This window comes from Procambarus clarkii, chromosome 5 (genome assembly GCF_040958095.1).
Source record: "Procambarus clarkii isolate CNS0578487 chromosome 5, FALCON_Pclarkii_2.0, whole genome shotgun sequence".
NCBI classification, from domain to species: Eukaryota; Metazoa; Arthropoda; class Malacostraca; order Decapoda; family Cambaridae; genus Procambarus; species Procambarus clarkii.
In genome coordinates, this window is record NC_091154.1 from 53698319 (window position 1) to 53714163 (window position 15845).

Below are 15845 nucleotides of genomic sequence, written 5' to 3' on the forward strand. Positions count from 1 at the left end.
AAGAACAATGGCCGCCAGAGTTAAGTACAGTTGCCGCCAGAGTTAAGAACAGTTGCCACCAGAGTTAAGAACAGTTGCCACCAGAGTTAAGAACAGTTGCCGCCAGAGTTAAGAACAGTTGCCGCCAGAGTTAAGTACAGTTGCCGCCAGAGTTAAGAACAGTTGCCACCAGAGTTAAGAACAGTTGCCGCCAGAGTTAGGAACAGTTGCCAACAGAGTTAAGAACAGTTGCCGCCAGAGTTAAGAACAGTTGCCACCAGAGTTAAGAACAGTTGCCACCAGAGTTAAGAACAGTTGCCGCCAGAGTTAGGAACAGTTGCCACCAGAGTTAAGAACAGTTGCCGCCAGAGTTAAGAACAGTTGCCACCAGAGTTAAGAACAGTTGCCACCAGAGTTAAGAACAGTTGCCACCAGAGTTAAGAACAGTTGCCGCCAGAGTTAAGAACAGTTGCCACCAGAGTTAAGAACAGTTGCCGCCAGAGTTAAGAACAGTGGCGGCCAGAGTTAAGAACAGTGGCCACCATAGTTAAGAACAGTTGCCACCAGCGTTAAGAACAGTTGCCACCAGACTTAAGAACAGTTGCCGCCAGAGTTAAGAACAGTGGCGGCCAGAGATAAGAACAGTGGTTGCCAGAGTTAAGAACAGTGGCGGCCAGAGTTAAGAACAGTGGCCACTTGGGTCAGGAACAGTGGCCGCCAGAGTTAAAAACAGTGGCGGCCAGAGTTAAGAACAGTGGTTGCCAGAGTTAAGAACAGTGGCCACCAGAGTTAAGAACAGTTGCCGCCAGAGTTAAGAACAGTGGCCACTAGGGTCAGGAACAGTTGCCGCCAGAGTTAAGAACAGTGGCGGCCAGAGTTAAGAACAGTGGCCGCCAGAGTTAAGAACAGTGGCCGCCAGAGTTAAGAACAGTTGCCACCAGAGTTAAGAACAGTTGCCGCCAGAATTAAGAACAGTGACGGCCAGAGTTAAGAACAGTGGTTGCCAGAGTTAAGAACAGTGGCCACCAGAGTTAAGAACAGTGGCCACCAGAGTTAAGAACAGTTGCCGCCAGAGTTAAGAACAGTGGCCACCAGAGTTAAGAACAGTGGCCACCAGAGTTAAGAACAGTGGCCGCCAGAGTTAAGAACAGTGGCCGCCAGAGTTAAGATCAGTGGCCGCCAGAGTTAAGAACAGTGGCCACCATAGTTCAGAAAAGTGGTTGCCTGAGTAAAGAACAGTGGCCGCCAGAATTAAGAACAGTGGCCGCCAGAGTTAAGAATAGTTGCCGAAAGAGTTAAGAACAGTGGCCGCCAGAGTGAAGAACATTGGCCTCCAGAGTTAAGAACATTGGCCACCAGAGTTAAGAACAGTGGCCGCCAGAGTTATGAACAGTGGCTGCCAGAGTTAAGAACATTGGCCACCAGAGTTAAGAACATTGGCCACCAGAGTTATGAACAGTGGCCGCCAGAGTGAAGAACATTGGCCACCAGAGTAAAGAACATTGGCCACCAGAGTTATGAACAGTGGCCGCCAGAGTGAAGAACATTGGCCACCAGAGTTAAGAACATTGGCCACCAGAGTTAAGAACAGTGGCCGCCAGAGTGAAGAACATTGGCCACCAGAGTTAAGAACATTGGCCACCAGAGTTAAGAACAGTTGCCGCCAGAGTTAAGAACAGTTGCCACCAGAGTTAAGAACAGTTGCCGCCAGAGTTAAGAACAGTTGCCACCAGAGTTAGGATCAGTTGCCTCCAGAGTTAAGAACAGTTGCCGCCAGAGTTAAGAACAGTTGCCGCCAGAGTTAAGAACAGTTGCCGCCAGAGTTAAGAACAATGGCCGCCAGAGTTAAGTACAGTTGCCGCCAGAGTTAGGAACAGTTGCCACCAGAGTTAAGAACAGTTGCCACCAGAGTTAAGAATAGTTGCCGCCAGAGTTAAGAACAGTTGCCGCCAGAGTTAAGTACAGTTGCCGCCAGAGTTAAGAACAGTTGCCACCAGAGTTAAGAACAGTTGCCGCCAGAGTTAAAAACAGTTGCCACCAGAGTTAAGAACAGTTGCCGCCAGAGTTAAGAACAGTTGCCACCAGAGTTAAGAACAGTTGCCGCCAGAGTTAAGAACAGTGGCGGACAGAGTTAAGAACAGTGGTTGCCAGAGTTAAGAACAGTGGCCACCAGAGTTAAGAACAGTTGCCACTAGGGTCAGGAACAGTTGCCGCCAGAGTTAAGAACAGTGGCGGCCAGAGTTAAGAATAGTGGCCACCATAGTTAAGAACAGTGTCCACCAGCGTTAAGAACAGTTGCCACCAGACTTAAGAACAGTTGCCGCCAGAGTTAAGAACAGTGGCGGCCAGAGTTAAGAACAGTGGTTGCCAGAGTTAAGAACAGTGGCGGCCAGAGTTAAGAACAGTGGCCACTTGGGTCAGGAACAGTGGCCGCCAGAGTTAAGAACAGTGGCGGCCAGAGTTAAGAACAGTGGTTGCCAGAGTTAAGAACAGTGGCCACCAGAGTTAAGAACAGTTGCCGCCAGAGTTAAGAACAGTGGCTACTAGGGTCAGGAACAGTTGCCGCCAGAGTTAAGAACAGTGGCGGCCAGAGTTAAGAACAGTGGTTGCCAGAGTTAAGAACAGTGGCCACCAGAGTTAAGAACAGTGGCCACCAGAGTTAAGAACAGTTGCCGCCAGAGTTAAGAACAGTGGCCACCAGAGTTAAGAACAGTGGCCACCAGAGTTAAGAACAGTGGCCGCCAGAGTTAAGAACAGTGGCCGCCAGAGTTAAGATCAGTGGCCGCCAGAGTTAAGAACAGTGGCCACCATAGTTCAGAAAAGTGGTTGCCTGAGTAAAGAACAGTGGCCGCCAGAATTAAGAACAGTGGCCGCCAGAGTTAAGAATAGTTGCCGAAAGAGTTAAGAACAGTGGCCGCCAGAGTGAAGAACATTGGCCACCAGAGTTAAGAACATTGGCCACCAGAGTTAAGAACAGTGGCCGCCAGAGTTATGAACAGTGGCTGCCAGAGTTAAGAACATTGGCCACCAGAGTTAAGAACATTGGCCACCAGAGTTATGAACAGTGGCCGCCAGAGTGAAGAACATTGGCCACCAGAGTTAAGAACATTGGCCACAAGAGTTATGAACAGTGGCCGCCAGAGTGAAGAACATTGGCCACCAGAGTTAAGAACATTGGCCACCAGAGTTAAGAACAGTGGCCGCCAGAGTGAAGAACATTGGCCACCAGAGTTAAGAACATTGGTCACCAGAGTTAAGAACAGTTGCCGCCAGAGTTAAGAACAGTTGCCACCAGAGTTAGGAACAGTTGCCGCCAGAGTTAAGAACAGTTGCCACCAGAGTTAGGATCAGTTGCCTCCAGAGTTAAGAACAGTTGCCGCCAGAGTTAAGAACAGTTGCCGCCAGAGTTAAGAACAGTTGCCGCCAGAGTTAAGAACAATGGCCGCCAGAGTTAAGTACAGTTGCCGCCAGAGTTAGGAACAGTTGCCACCAGAGTTAAGAACAGTTGCCACCAGAGTTAAGAATAGTTGCCGCCAGAGTTAGGAACAGTTGCCGCCAGAGTTAAGTACAGTTGCCGCCAGAGTTAAGAACAGTTGCCACCAGAGTTAAGAACAGTTGCCGCCAGAGTTAAAAACAGTTGCCACCAGAGTTAAGAACAGTTGCCGCCAGAGTTAAGAACAGTTGCCACCAGAGTTAAGAACAGTTGCCGCCAGAGTTAAGAACAGTGGCGGACAGAGTTAAGAACAGTGGTTGCCAGAGTTAAGAACAGTGGCCACCAGAGTTAAGAACAGTTGCCACTAGGGTCAGGAACAGTTGCCGCCAGAGTTAAGAACAGTGGCGGCCAGAGTTAAGAATAGTGGCCACCATAGTTAAGAACAGTGTCCACCAGCGTTAAGAACAGTTGCCACCAGACTTAAGAACAGTTGCCGCCAGAGTTAAGAACAGTGGCGGCCAGAGTTAAGAACAGTGGTTGCCAGAGTTAAGAACAGTGGCGGCCAGAGTTAAGAACAGTGGCCACTTGGGTCAGGAACAGTGGCCGCCAGAGTTAAGAACAGTGGCGGCCAGAGTTAAGAACAGTGGTTGCCAGAGTTAAGAACAGTGGCCACCAGAGTTAAGAACAGTTGCCGCCAGAGTTAAGAACAGTGGCTACTAGGGTCAGGAATAGTTGCCGCCAGAGTTAAGAACAGTGGCGGCCAGAGTTAAGAACAATGGCCGCCAGAGTTAAGAACAGTGGCCGCCAGAGTTAAGAACAGTTGCCACCAGAGTTAAGAGCAGTTGCCGCCAGAGTTAAGAACAGTGGCGGCCAGAGTTAAGAACAGTGGTTGCCAGAGTTAAGAACAGTGGCCACCAGAGTTAAGAACAGTGGCCACCAGAGTTAAGAACAGTTGCCGCCAGAGTTAAGAACAGTGGCCACCAGAGTTAAGAACAGTGGCCACCAGAGTTCAGAACAGTGGCCGCCAGAGTTAAGAACAGTGGCCGCCAGAGTTAAGATCAGTGGCCGCCAGAGTTAAGAACAGTGGCCACCATAGTTCAGAAAAGTGGTTGCCTGAGTAAAGAACAGTGGCCGCCAGAATTAAGAACAGTGGCCGCCAGAGTTAAGAATAGTTGCCGAAAGAGTTAAGAACAGTGGCCGCCAGAGTGAAGAACTTTGGCCACCAGAGTTAAGAACATTGGCCACCAGAGTTAAGAACAGTGGCCGCCAGAGTTATGAACAGTGGCTGCCAGAGTTAAGAACATTGGCCACCAGAGTTATGAACAGTGGCCGCCAGAGTGAAGAACATTGGCCACCAGAATTAAGAACATTGGCCATCAGAGTTAAGAACAGTGGCCGCCAGAGTGAAGAACATTGGCCACCAGAGTTAAGAACATTGGCCACCAGAGTTAAGAACAGTGGCCGCCAGAGTTAAGAACAGTGGCCGTAAGAGTTAAGAACATTGGCCACCAGAGTTAAGAACAGTGGCCACCAGAGTTAAGAACAGTGGCCACCAGAGTTAAGAACATAGGCCACCAGAGTTAAGAACATAGGCCACCAGAGCTAAGATCAGTGGCCACCAGAGTTAAGAACAGTGGCCGTAAGAGTTAAGAACAGTGGCCACCAGAGTTAAGAACATTGGCCACCAGAGTTAAGAACATTGGCCACCAGAGTTAAGAACGGTGGCCGCCAGAGTTAAGAACAGTGGCCACCAGAGTTAAGAACAGTGGCCGTAAGAGTTAAGAACAGTGGCCACCAGAGTTAAGAACAGTGGCTGCCAGAGTTAAGAACAGTAGCCGCCAGAGTTAAGAACAGTGGCCGCCAGAGTTAAAAACAGTGGCCGCCAGAGTTAAGAACAGTGGCCGCCAGAGTTAAGATCAGTGGCCGCCAGAGTTAAGAACAGTGGCCACCATAGTTCAGAAAAGTGGTTGCCTGAGTAAAGAACAGTGGCCGCCAGAATTAAGAACAGTGGCCGCCAGAGTTAAGAATAGTTGCCGAAAGAGATAAGAACAGTGGCCGCCAGAGTGAAGAACATTGGCCACCAGAGTTAAGAACATTGGCCACCAGAGTTAAGAACAGTGGCCGCCAGAGTGAAGAACATTGGCCACCAGAGTTAAGAACATTGGCCATCAGAGTTAAGAACAGTGGCCGCCAGAGTTAAGAACAGTGGCCGTAAGAGTTAAGAACATTGGCCACCAGAGTTAAGAACAGTGGCCACCAGAGTTAAGAACAGTGGCCGTAAGAGTTAAGAACAGTGGCCACCAGAGTTAAGAACAGTGGCCGCCAGAGTTAAGAACAGTTGCCACCAGAGTTAAGAACAGTTGCCGCCAGAGTTAAGAACAGTGGCGGCCAGAGTTAAGAACAGTGGTTGCCAGAGTTAAGAACAGTGGCCACCAGAGTTAAGAACAGTGGCCACCAGAGTTAAGAACAGTTGCCGCCAGAGTTAAGAACAGTGGCCACCAGAGTTAAGAACAGTGGCCACCAGAGTTAAGAACAGTGGCCGCCAGAGTTAAGAACAGTGGCCGCCAGAGTTAAGATCAGTGGCCGCCAGAGTTAAGAACAGTGGCCACAATAGTTCAGAAAAGTGGTTGCCTGAGTAAAGAACAGTTGCCGCCAGAATTAAGAACAGTGGCCGCCAGAGTTAAGAATAGTTGCCGAAAGAGTTAAGAACAGTGGCCGCCAGAGTGAAGAACATTGGCCACCAGAGTTAAGAACGGTGGCCGCCAGAGTTAAGAACAGTGGCCACCAGAGTTAAGAACAGTGGCCGTAAGAGTTAAGAACAGTGGCCACCAGAGTTAAGAACAGTGGCTGCCAGAGTTAAGAACAGTAGCCGCCAGAGTTAAGAACAGTGGCCGCCAGAGTTAAAAACAGTGGCCGCCAGAGTTAAGAACAGTGGCCGCCAGAGTTAAGATCAGTGGCCGCCAGAGTTAAGAACAGTGGCCACCATAGTTCAGAAAAGTGGTTGCCTGAGTAAAGAACAGTGGCCGCCAGAATTAAGAACAGTGGCCGCCAGAGTTAAGAATAGTTGCCGAAAGAGATAAGAACAGTGGCCGCCAGAGTGAAGAACATTGGCCACCAGAGTTAAGAACATTGGCCACCAGAGTTAAGAACAGTGGCCGCCAGAGTGAAGAACATTGGCCACCAGAGTTAAGAACATTGGCCATCAGAGTTAAGAACAGTGGCCGCCAGAGTTAAGAACAGTGGCCGTAAGAGTTAAGAACATTGGCCACCAGAGTTAAGAACAGTGGCCACCAGAGTTAAGAACAGTGGCCGTAAGAGTTAAGAACAGTGGCCACCAGAGTTAAGAACAGTGGCCGCCAGAGTTAAGAACAGTTGCCACCAGAGTTAAGAACAGTTGCCGCCAGAGTTAAGAACAGTGGCGGCCAGAGTTAAGAACAGTGGTTGCCAGAGTTAAGAACAGTGGCCACCAGAGTTAAGAACAGTGGCCACCAGAGTTAAGAACAGTTGCCGCCAGAGTTAAGAACAGTGGCCACCAGAGTTAAGAACAGTGGCCGCCAGAGTGAAGAACATTGGCCACCAGAGTTAAGAACATTGGCCACCAGAGTTAAGAACAGTGGCCACCAGAGTTAAGAACATTGGCCACCAGAGCTAAGAACAGTGGCCACCAGAGTTAAGAACAGTGGCCGTAAGAGTTAAGAACAGTGGCCACCAGAGTTAAGAACATTGGCCACCAGAGTTAAGAACATTGGCCACCAGAGTTAAGAACGGTGGCCGCCAGAGTTAAGAACAGTGGCCACCAGAGTTAAGAACAGTGGCCGTAAGAGTTAAGAACAGTGGCCACCAGAGTTAAGAACAGTGGCTGCCAGAGCTAAGAACAGTAGCCGCCAGAGTTAAGAACAGTGGCCGCCAGAGTTAAAAACAGTGGCCGCCAGAGTTAAGAACAGTGGCGGCCAGAGTTAAGAACAGTGGCTGCCAGAGTTAGGAACAGTGGACGCCAGAGCAAAGAATAGTGGCTGCCGGAGTTAAGAACAGTGGCTGCCAGAGTAAAGAACAGTTGCCGCCAGAGTTAAGAACAGTGGCGGCCAGAGTTAAGAACAGTTGCTGCCAGAGTTAAAACAGTGGCCGCCAGAGTTAAGAACAGTGGCCGCCAGATTTAAGAACAGTGTCCGCAAGAGTTAAAAACCGTGGCCACCAGAGTTAAGAACAGTGGCCGTAAGAGTTAAGAACAGTGGCCACCAGAGTTAAGAACAGTGGCTGCCAGAGTTAAGAACAGTAGCCGCCAGAGTTAAGATCAGTGGCCGCCCCAGTTAAGAACAGTGGCTGCCAGAGCTAAGAACAGTTACCGCCAGAGTTAAGAACAGTGGTTGCCAGAGATAAGAACAGTTGCTGCCAGAGTTAACTACAGTGACTGCCAGAGTTAAGAACAGTTGCCGCTAGAGTTAAGAACAGAACCGCCAAGGTTAAGAACAGTGGCTGCCAGAGCTAAGAACAGTTACCGCCAGAGTTAAGAACAGTGGCTGCCAGAGATAAGAACAGTTGCTGCCAGAGTTAAGAACAGTTGCCACCAGAGTTAAGAACAGTTGCCGCCAGAGTTAAGAACAGTGGCTGCCAGAGTTAAGAGCAGTGGCCGCCTGAGGAAAGAACAGTGGCTGCCGGAGTTCAGAACAGTTGCCGCCAGAGTTAAGAACAGTGGCCGCCAGAGTTAAGAACAGTTGCTGCCAGAGTTAAGAACAGTAGCAGCCAGAGATAAGATCAGTGGCCGCCCCAGTTAAGAACAGTGGCTGCCAGAGCTAAGAACAGTTACCGCCAGAGTTAAGAACAGTTGCTGCCAGAGTTAAGAACAGTTGCCACCAGAGTTCAGAACAGTTGCCGCCAGAGTTAAGAACAGTGGCTGCCAGAGTTGAGAACAGTGGCCGCCAGAGGAAAGAACAGTGGCTGCCGGAGTTAAGAACAGTTGCCGCCAGAATTAAGAACAGTGGCCGCCAGATTTAGGAACAGTTACCGCCAGAGTTAAGAACAGTGACTGCCAGAGTTAAGAACAGTGGCCGCCAGAGTTAAGAACAGTGGCCGCCAGAGTTAAGAACAGTGGCCGCCAAAGATTACAACAGTGGCCGCCAGGGTTAAGAACAGTGGCTGCAATAGTTAAGAACAGTGGCCGCAATAGTTAAGAACAGTGGCCGCCAAAGTTAAGAACAGTGACCGACAGAGTTAATAACATTGGCCGCCAAAGTTAAGAACAGTGTCCGCCAGAGTTAAGTACAGTGGCCACCAGAGTAAAGAACAATGACCACCAGCGTAAAGAACAGTGGCTGTCAGAGTTAAGATCAGTGGTTGCTAGAGTTAAGAACAGTTACCGCTAGTGTTAAGAACAGTGGCTGCAGGAGTTAAGAACAGTTGCCGCCAGAATTAAGAACAGTGGCTGCCAGATTTAGGAACAGTTACGGCCAGAGTTAAGAACAGTGACTGCTAGAGTTAAGAACACTGGCTGCCAGAGTTAACTTAAGGTTATCTTGAGATGAATTCGGGGCTTTTTAGTGTCCTTGTGGCCCGGTCCTCGACCAGGCCTCCAACCCCCAGGAAGCAGCCCGTGACAGCTGACTAACTCCCAGGTACCTATTTACTGCTAGGTAACAGGGGCATTCAGCGTGAAAGAAACTTTGCCCATTTGTTTCTGCCTCGTGCGGGAATCGAACCCGCGCCACAGAATTACGAGCCCTGCGCGCTGTCCACCAGGCTACGAGGCCCCTACGAGTTAGGAACAGTTGCCGCCAGAGTTAAGAACAGTGGTCTCCAGAGTTAAGAACAGTTGCCACCAGAGTTAAGAACACTTGCCGCCAGAGTTAAGAACAGTGGCCGCCAGAGTTAAGAACAGTTGCCGCCAGAGTTAAGAACAATTGCCGCCAGAGTTAACAACAGTGGCCGCTAGAGTTAAAAACAGTGGCGGCCAGAGTAAAAACAGTGGCGGCCAGAGTTAAGAACAGTGGCGACCAGAGTTAAGAACAGTGGTGGCCAGAGTTAAGAACACACTTTCGCGCATCCGAGCAGACCGTCGTTGTCACCAATATTATTAATCACACCGCACGCGTTCCGCTCTCGGGAGTCACGAGAAAAAATATTTGTAGAAAATCCATTTATTATCCGACCAACTTGGGAATTGTTTACAAATGTTTGCCATGAAATGTACGTTTTCTCTAAAAGCCGAACATTTTATTAAAGAGAACGTTGTGGCAGTGAATCATCGTGGTAAAACAATTGTATTATTGACACCATGAGTATAATCGACGTAGTTTTTATATATGTTGCCGGTCGAACGCATCCTTATGTGACCTTTAATACTTATGTTCTTATAGAACATTCTATTGTGAGCACATTGGTACAAAAATGAAATACATACATCGACAAATAAAGTCAGGACAGTGAATTGAATATACACTTTTCAGAGCGAGTTTCGCCGATATGCCGCCGCGGGTAACACTTCGGCCACTTCCCACACTGTTTTGGGTGGGCTACGACATTGAATCTATATTTATATGCATATGTCCGTGTAGAGAATTTTATTGCGATTCCAATGATACCACAGTTAGCAATGTAGGACAACTGTAGGCTTCGCAACCATTAGGAGAGTGGAAACATTTTGTTGCTGTTTAGTGCTCTCGGCGAGTGATCTGAATAGTTTTTTATTTAGTGTTGATAGTCCTTATGCTTTGGCGGCATTTTATAGGTATGTTCTTATACACAATTTTATTACGAACACAGTGATACCAAATTTAAATACGTGCGCCTTCAATTATTGTCAGGACAGTCAAAAGAGTGTACACTTTTTCGATCTTACCGCGTAGGCGCGCGAACCCCTGAAAGCCCATAGGGTATGATTTTTTTTTTGAACGCCTAGAGCGTGAAAGTGATAAATTATTAAGAAAAGTGGTGGCCAGAGTTAAGAACAGTGGTGACCAGAGCTAAGAACAGTGGTGGCCAGAGTTAAGAACAGTGGCGGCCAGAGTTAAGAACAGTGGCGGCCAGAGTTAAGAACAGTGGTGGCCAGAGTTAAGAACAGTGGTGGCCAGAGTTAAGAACAGTGGTGGCCAGAGTTAAGAACAGTGGCGGCCAGAGTTAAGAACATTGGCGGCCAGAGTTAAGAACAGTGGTGGCCAGAGTTAAGAAGAGTGGCGGCCAGAGTTAAGAACAGTGTCGGCCAGAGTTAAGAACAGTGGTGGCCAGAGTTAAGAACAATGGCGGCCAGAGTTAAGAACAGTGGCGGCCAGAGTTAAGAACAGTGTCGGCCAGAGTTAAGAACAGTGGTGGCCAGAGTTAAGAACAGTGGTGGCCAGAGTTAATTAATAAGAACAGTGGCGGCCAGAGTTAAGAACATTAGCGGCCAGAGTTAAGAACAGTGGTGGCCAGAGTTAAGAACAGTGGCGGCCAGAGTTAAGAACAGTGTCAGTAAGAGTTAAGAACAGTGGTGGCCAGAGTTAAGAACAGTGGCGGCCAGAGATAAGAACAGTGGTGGCCAGAGTTAAGAACAGTGGTGGCCAGAGTTAAGAACAGAGGGGGCCAGAGTTAAGAACATTGTCGGCCAGAGTGAAGAACAGTGGCGGCCAGAGTTAAGAACAGTGGCAGCCAGAGTTAAGAACAGTGGCGTTCAGAGTTAAGAACAGTGGTGGCCAGAGTTAAGAACAGTGGTGGCCAGAGTTAAGAACAGTGGCGGCTAGAGTTAAGAACAGTGTCGGCCAGAGTTAAGAACAGTGGCGGCCAGAGTTAAGAACAGTGGCGGCCAGAGTTAAGAACAGTGACTGCCAGAGTTAAGAACAGTTGCCGTTAGAGTTAAGAACTGGTGCCGCCAGAGTTAAGAACAGTGGCCGCCAGAGTTAAGAACAGTGGCCGCCAGAGTTAAGAACAGTGGCTCCAATAGTTAAGAACATTAGCCGCCAGAGTTAAGAACAGTGGCCGCCAGAGTTATGAACAGTGGGTACCAGAGTTAAGAACAGTGGCCGCCAGAGTTAAGAATAGTGGCCGCCAGAGTTAAGAACAGTGGCTCCAATAGTTAAGAACATTAGCCGCCAGAGTTAAGAACAGTGGCCGCCAGAGTTAAGAACAGTGGCCGCCAGAGTTAGGAACAGTGGCTGCCAGAGTTAAGAACAGTGGCCGCCAGAGTTAAGAACAGTGGCTGCCAGAGTTAAGAACAGTGGCTGCCAGAGTTAGGAACAGTGGTCGCCAGAGTAAAGAACAGTGGCTGCCAGAATTAAGAACAGTGGCTGCCAGAGTTAAGAACAGTTGCCGCCAGAGTTAAGAACAGTGGCCGCCAGAGTTAAGAACAGTTACTGCCAGAGTTAAAAACAGTGGCCGCCAGAGTTAAGAACTGTGGCCCCAGAGTTAAGAACAGTGGCTGCCAGAGCTAAGAACAGTTACCACCAGAGTTAAGAACAGTGGCTGCCAGAGTTAAGAACAGTTGCTGCCAGAGTTAAGAACAGTTGCCGCCAGAGTTAAGAACAGTGGCGGCCAGAGTTAAGAACAGTGGCGGCCAGAGTTAAGAACAGTGGCGGCCAGAGTTAAGAACAGTGGCGGCCAGAGTTAAGAACAGTGGCGGCCTGAGTTAAGAACAGTTGCCGCCAGAGTTAAGAACAGTGGCCGCCAGAGTTAAGAACAGTGGTGGCCAGAGTTAAGAACAGTGGCGGCCAGAGTTAAGAACAGTTGCCGCCAGAGTTAAGAACAGTGGCGGCCAGAGTTAAGAACAGTGGCGGCCAGAGTTAAGAACAGTGGCGGCCAGAGTTAAGAACAGTGGCGGCCAGAGTTAAGAACAGTGGCGGCAAGAGTGTGCTGGTGTTGGGTGTTGATTCTTCCGCAAGAGTACTTACCACTAAGAGCAGCGTGGGTGTCCCAGCAGCAGGGTGGGGGCGAGGCAGCGTGGGTGTCCCAGCAGCAGGGTGGGGGCGAGGCAGCGTGGGTGTCCCAGCAGCAGGGTGGGGGCGAGGCAGCGTGGGTGTCCCAGCAGCAGGGTGGGGGCGAGGCAGCGTGGGTGTCCCAGCAGCAGGGTGGGGGCGAGGCAGCGTGGGTGTCCCAGCAGCAGGGTGGGGGCGAGGCAGCGTGGGTGTCCCAGCAGCAGGGTGGGGGCGAGGCAGCGTGGGTGTCCTAGCAGCAGGGTGGGGGTGAGGCAGCGTGGGTGTCCTAGCAGCAGGGTGGGGGCGAGGCAGCGTGGGTGTCCCAACAGCAGGGTGGGGGCGAGGCAGCGTGGGTGTCCCAGCAGCAGGGTGGGGGCGAGGCAGCTTCCTCAGCCACCACTCCACACGGTCACGACCCGCCAGCCTCGCCATGTCCAGAGGTGTGTCTCCCTGTATGTTCCTGGCGTGAGGGTCGAGGCCGGCCTCCACCAAGCACTGTGTTGCCTCCAGACCTCCGCCCCTCGCTGCCTCGTGTAGTGCTGTCTCCCCGCGCTTGCTTACAGCGTGACGGTCACACCCGGCAGCTATCAGCAATATCTGCACAACACCTGTGTGGTTACCTAAGGCAACATAGTGCAGTGGTGACCGACCATCGTCGTCCCGAGAGTCAGGGTCAGCGCCGGCACCAAGTAGCGTCACCACACACGACTCATGACCTTGCTGCGCTGCCGCATGTAGTGCGGTCTCACCTGTAACACCGGTTATGTTGAGGCTTACATACAACATACACAAACTTGCTTTAACTCTTCATAATACAACATACTGCAGCATGTGTTGTGGTTCTCACCATCAAGACCCCTGGCCTGCAGGTGAGCCTGGGCGCTGAGCAGCTGCCTCACCACCTGGTCATGGCCCCTGCCAGCCGCCCAGTGTAAAGGTGTGAGGTAGGACTCCCCTGAACCCTCCACGGGGAGTCCCGCCGCCAGCAGGTGAGGCACCAGGTGAGTGTGACCCCTCGCAGCCGCCACGCTCAACATGCAGAATGACTCTTGGTGAACACGGTCCACCACCGTGACGGAGGTGTCAGCACCCAGGGCGAGGGCGGCCAACACCAGCACCTGGTCACCTCTAAAGACTCCCGCCACCAGGTCCTGCAGGATGACAGTGGTCACTGGTAACGGTGCAGGAGATAATGATGTTAACCAATTAAACACATTAACATTAACAACCTAACGACAAACTTTATGACAAGAGCCCATTACTGCAAACTATAAAGAAATAAAGCAGTACAGCCGGTAATCATCTTGACAGCCAGTTTACAGTTACATTAAATGCTCGTCCAGTCGACGACCACCTTAAGCAAAGACCACCAACCAAGTGGCCACTTTATGCATCAGACCAGTCAGGAACAGTCAGAGTTTCCACGATATATATGACCTGAGTCAACAATTTAGGGTCAGGGCTAGGACAGGAAGCCGGGGGCTTGTTATGGATCCTAATAGACTTCCTGAAGACCATTTTGAGCTTTACGGCCTCGGTGGACAGGTAGTTTCGTGTATTATTACACAAAACAACGAACAATCACCTCCAGAGTAATCATAAAACTGCTGCCTCTTGTGAAGTGGTCAGCGTTATCAGTTTATATTTGTTCAGTAATATGAGTGTCAGTGAGACCAGCCTTAATGTTCTCTGTACACAGTTGTTGGTGTTGAAGCTCTCAGTGTTTCCTTACATGACAGTTGACTTTGTTCTGGGATGACAGTCGCCCATGTTTGTGACGCCTTCATGCTTAGCTACTGTAGTCCAGCCGGGGCATCACATGCCTACTGTAGTCCAATTGGGGAATGCCGTGGCTACTGTAGTCATGGCGGGCCATCAAAAGGCTACTGTACTCCAGGCGGAGCATCACATGGCTACTGTAGTCCAGGCGGGAGCATCACATGGCTACTGTAGTCCAGGAGGGGCATCTCGTGGCTACTGTACTCCAGTCGGGGCATCTCATGGCTACTGTACTCCAGTCGGGGCATCTCGTGGCTACTGTACTCCAGTCGGGGCATCTCATGGCTACTGTAGTCCAGGCAGGGCATCACATGGCTACTGTAGTCCAAGTGGGGCATCACATGGCTACTGTAGTCCAGGCGGGGCATCACATGGCTACTGTAGTCCAGGCGGGGCATCACATGGCTACTGTGGTCCAGGCGGGGCATCACTTGGCTACTGAAGTCCAGGCAGGGCATCACATGGCTACTGTAGTCCAGGCGGGGTATCACATGGCTACTGTAGTCCAAGTGGGGCATCACATGGCTACTGTAGTCCAGGCGGGGCATCACATGCCTACTGTAGTCCAGGCGGGGCATCACATGGCTACTGAAGTCCAGGCAGGGCATCACATGGCTACTGTAGTCCAGGCAGGGCATCACATGGCTACTGTAGTCCAGACGGGGCATCACATGGCTACTGTAGTCCAGGCAGGGCATCACATGGCTACTGTAGTCCAGGCGGAGCATCACATGGCTACTGTAGTCCAGGCGGGGCATCACATGGCTACTGAAGTCCAGGCAGGGCATCACATGGCTACTGTAGTCCAGGCGGGGCATCACATGGCTACTGTAGTCCAGGAAGGGCATCACATGGCTACTGTAGTCCAGGCGGGGCAACACATGGCTACTGAAGTCCAGGCAGGGCATCACATAGCTACTGTAGTCCAGGCGGGGCATCACATGGCTACTGTAGTCCAGGCAGGGCATCACATGGCTACTGTAGTCCAGGCGGGGCATCACATGGCTACTGAAGTCCAGGCAGGGCATCACATAGCTACTGTAGTCCAGGCGGGGCATCACATGGCTACTGTAGTCCAGGCGGGGCATCACATGGCTACTGTAGTCCAGGCAGGGCATCACATGGCTACTGTAGTCCAGGCGGGGCATCACATGGCTACTGTAGTCCAGGCAGGGCATCACATGGCTACTGTAGTCCATGCGGGGCATCACATGGCTACTGTAGTCCAGGCAGGGCATCACATGGCTACTGTTGTCCAGGCGGGGCATCACATGGCTTCTGTAGTCCAAGTGGGGCATCTCACGGCTACTGTAGTCCAGGCGGGGCATCACATGGCTACTGTAGTCCAGGCGGGGCATCACATGGCTACTGTAGTCCAGGCGGAGCATCACATGGCTACTGTAGTCCAGGCGGGGCATCACATGGCTACTGTAGTCCAGGCAGGGACTCACATGGCTACTGTAGTCCAGGCAGGGCATCACATGGCTACTGTAGTCCAGGCGGAGCATCACATGGCTACTGTAGTCCAGGCGGGGCATCACATGGCTACTGTAGTCCAGGCAGGGCATCACATGGCTACTGTAGTCCAGGCAGGGCATCACATGGCTACTGTTGTCCAGGCGGGGCATCACATGGCTTCTGTAGTCCAGGCGGGGCATGGCATGGCTACTGAAGTCCAGGCGGGGCATCACATGGCTACTTTAGTCCAGGCGGGGCATCACATGGCTACTGAAGTCCAGGCGGGGCATCACATGGCTACTGAAATCCAGGCGGGGCAT

The 15845-nt window shown here is 50.9% G+C and overlaps 1 protein-coding gene across 1 annotated transcript in view; it reads right to left on the reverse strand.

Annotated features, from left to right (window-relative positions):
* LOC138352524 (espin-like protein) overlaps window positions 1-15845 on the reverse strand; it is a 473879-nt gene that overhangs the window by 358929 nt on the left and 99105 nt on the right. The window contains exons 2-3 of the mRNA XM_069305024.1: window positions 13136-13439; window positions 12265-13037 (exon numbers count right to left, since the gene is read on the reverse strand). Coding sequence (XP_069161125.1) covers window positions 12265-13037; window positions 13136-13439 — 1077 coding nt within the window. The remainder of the gene's footprint in view (window positions 1-12264; window positions 13038-13135; window positions 13440-15845) is intronic.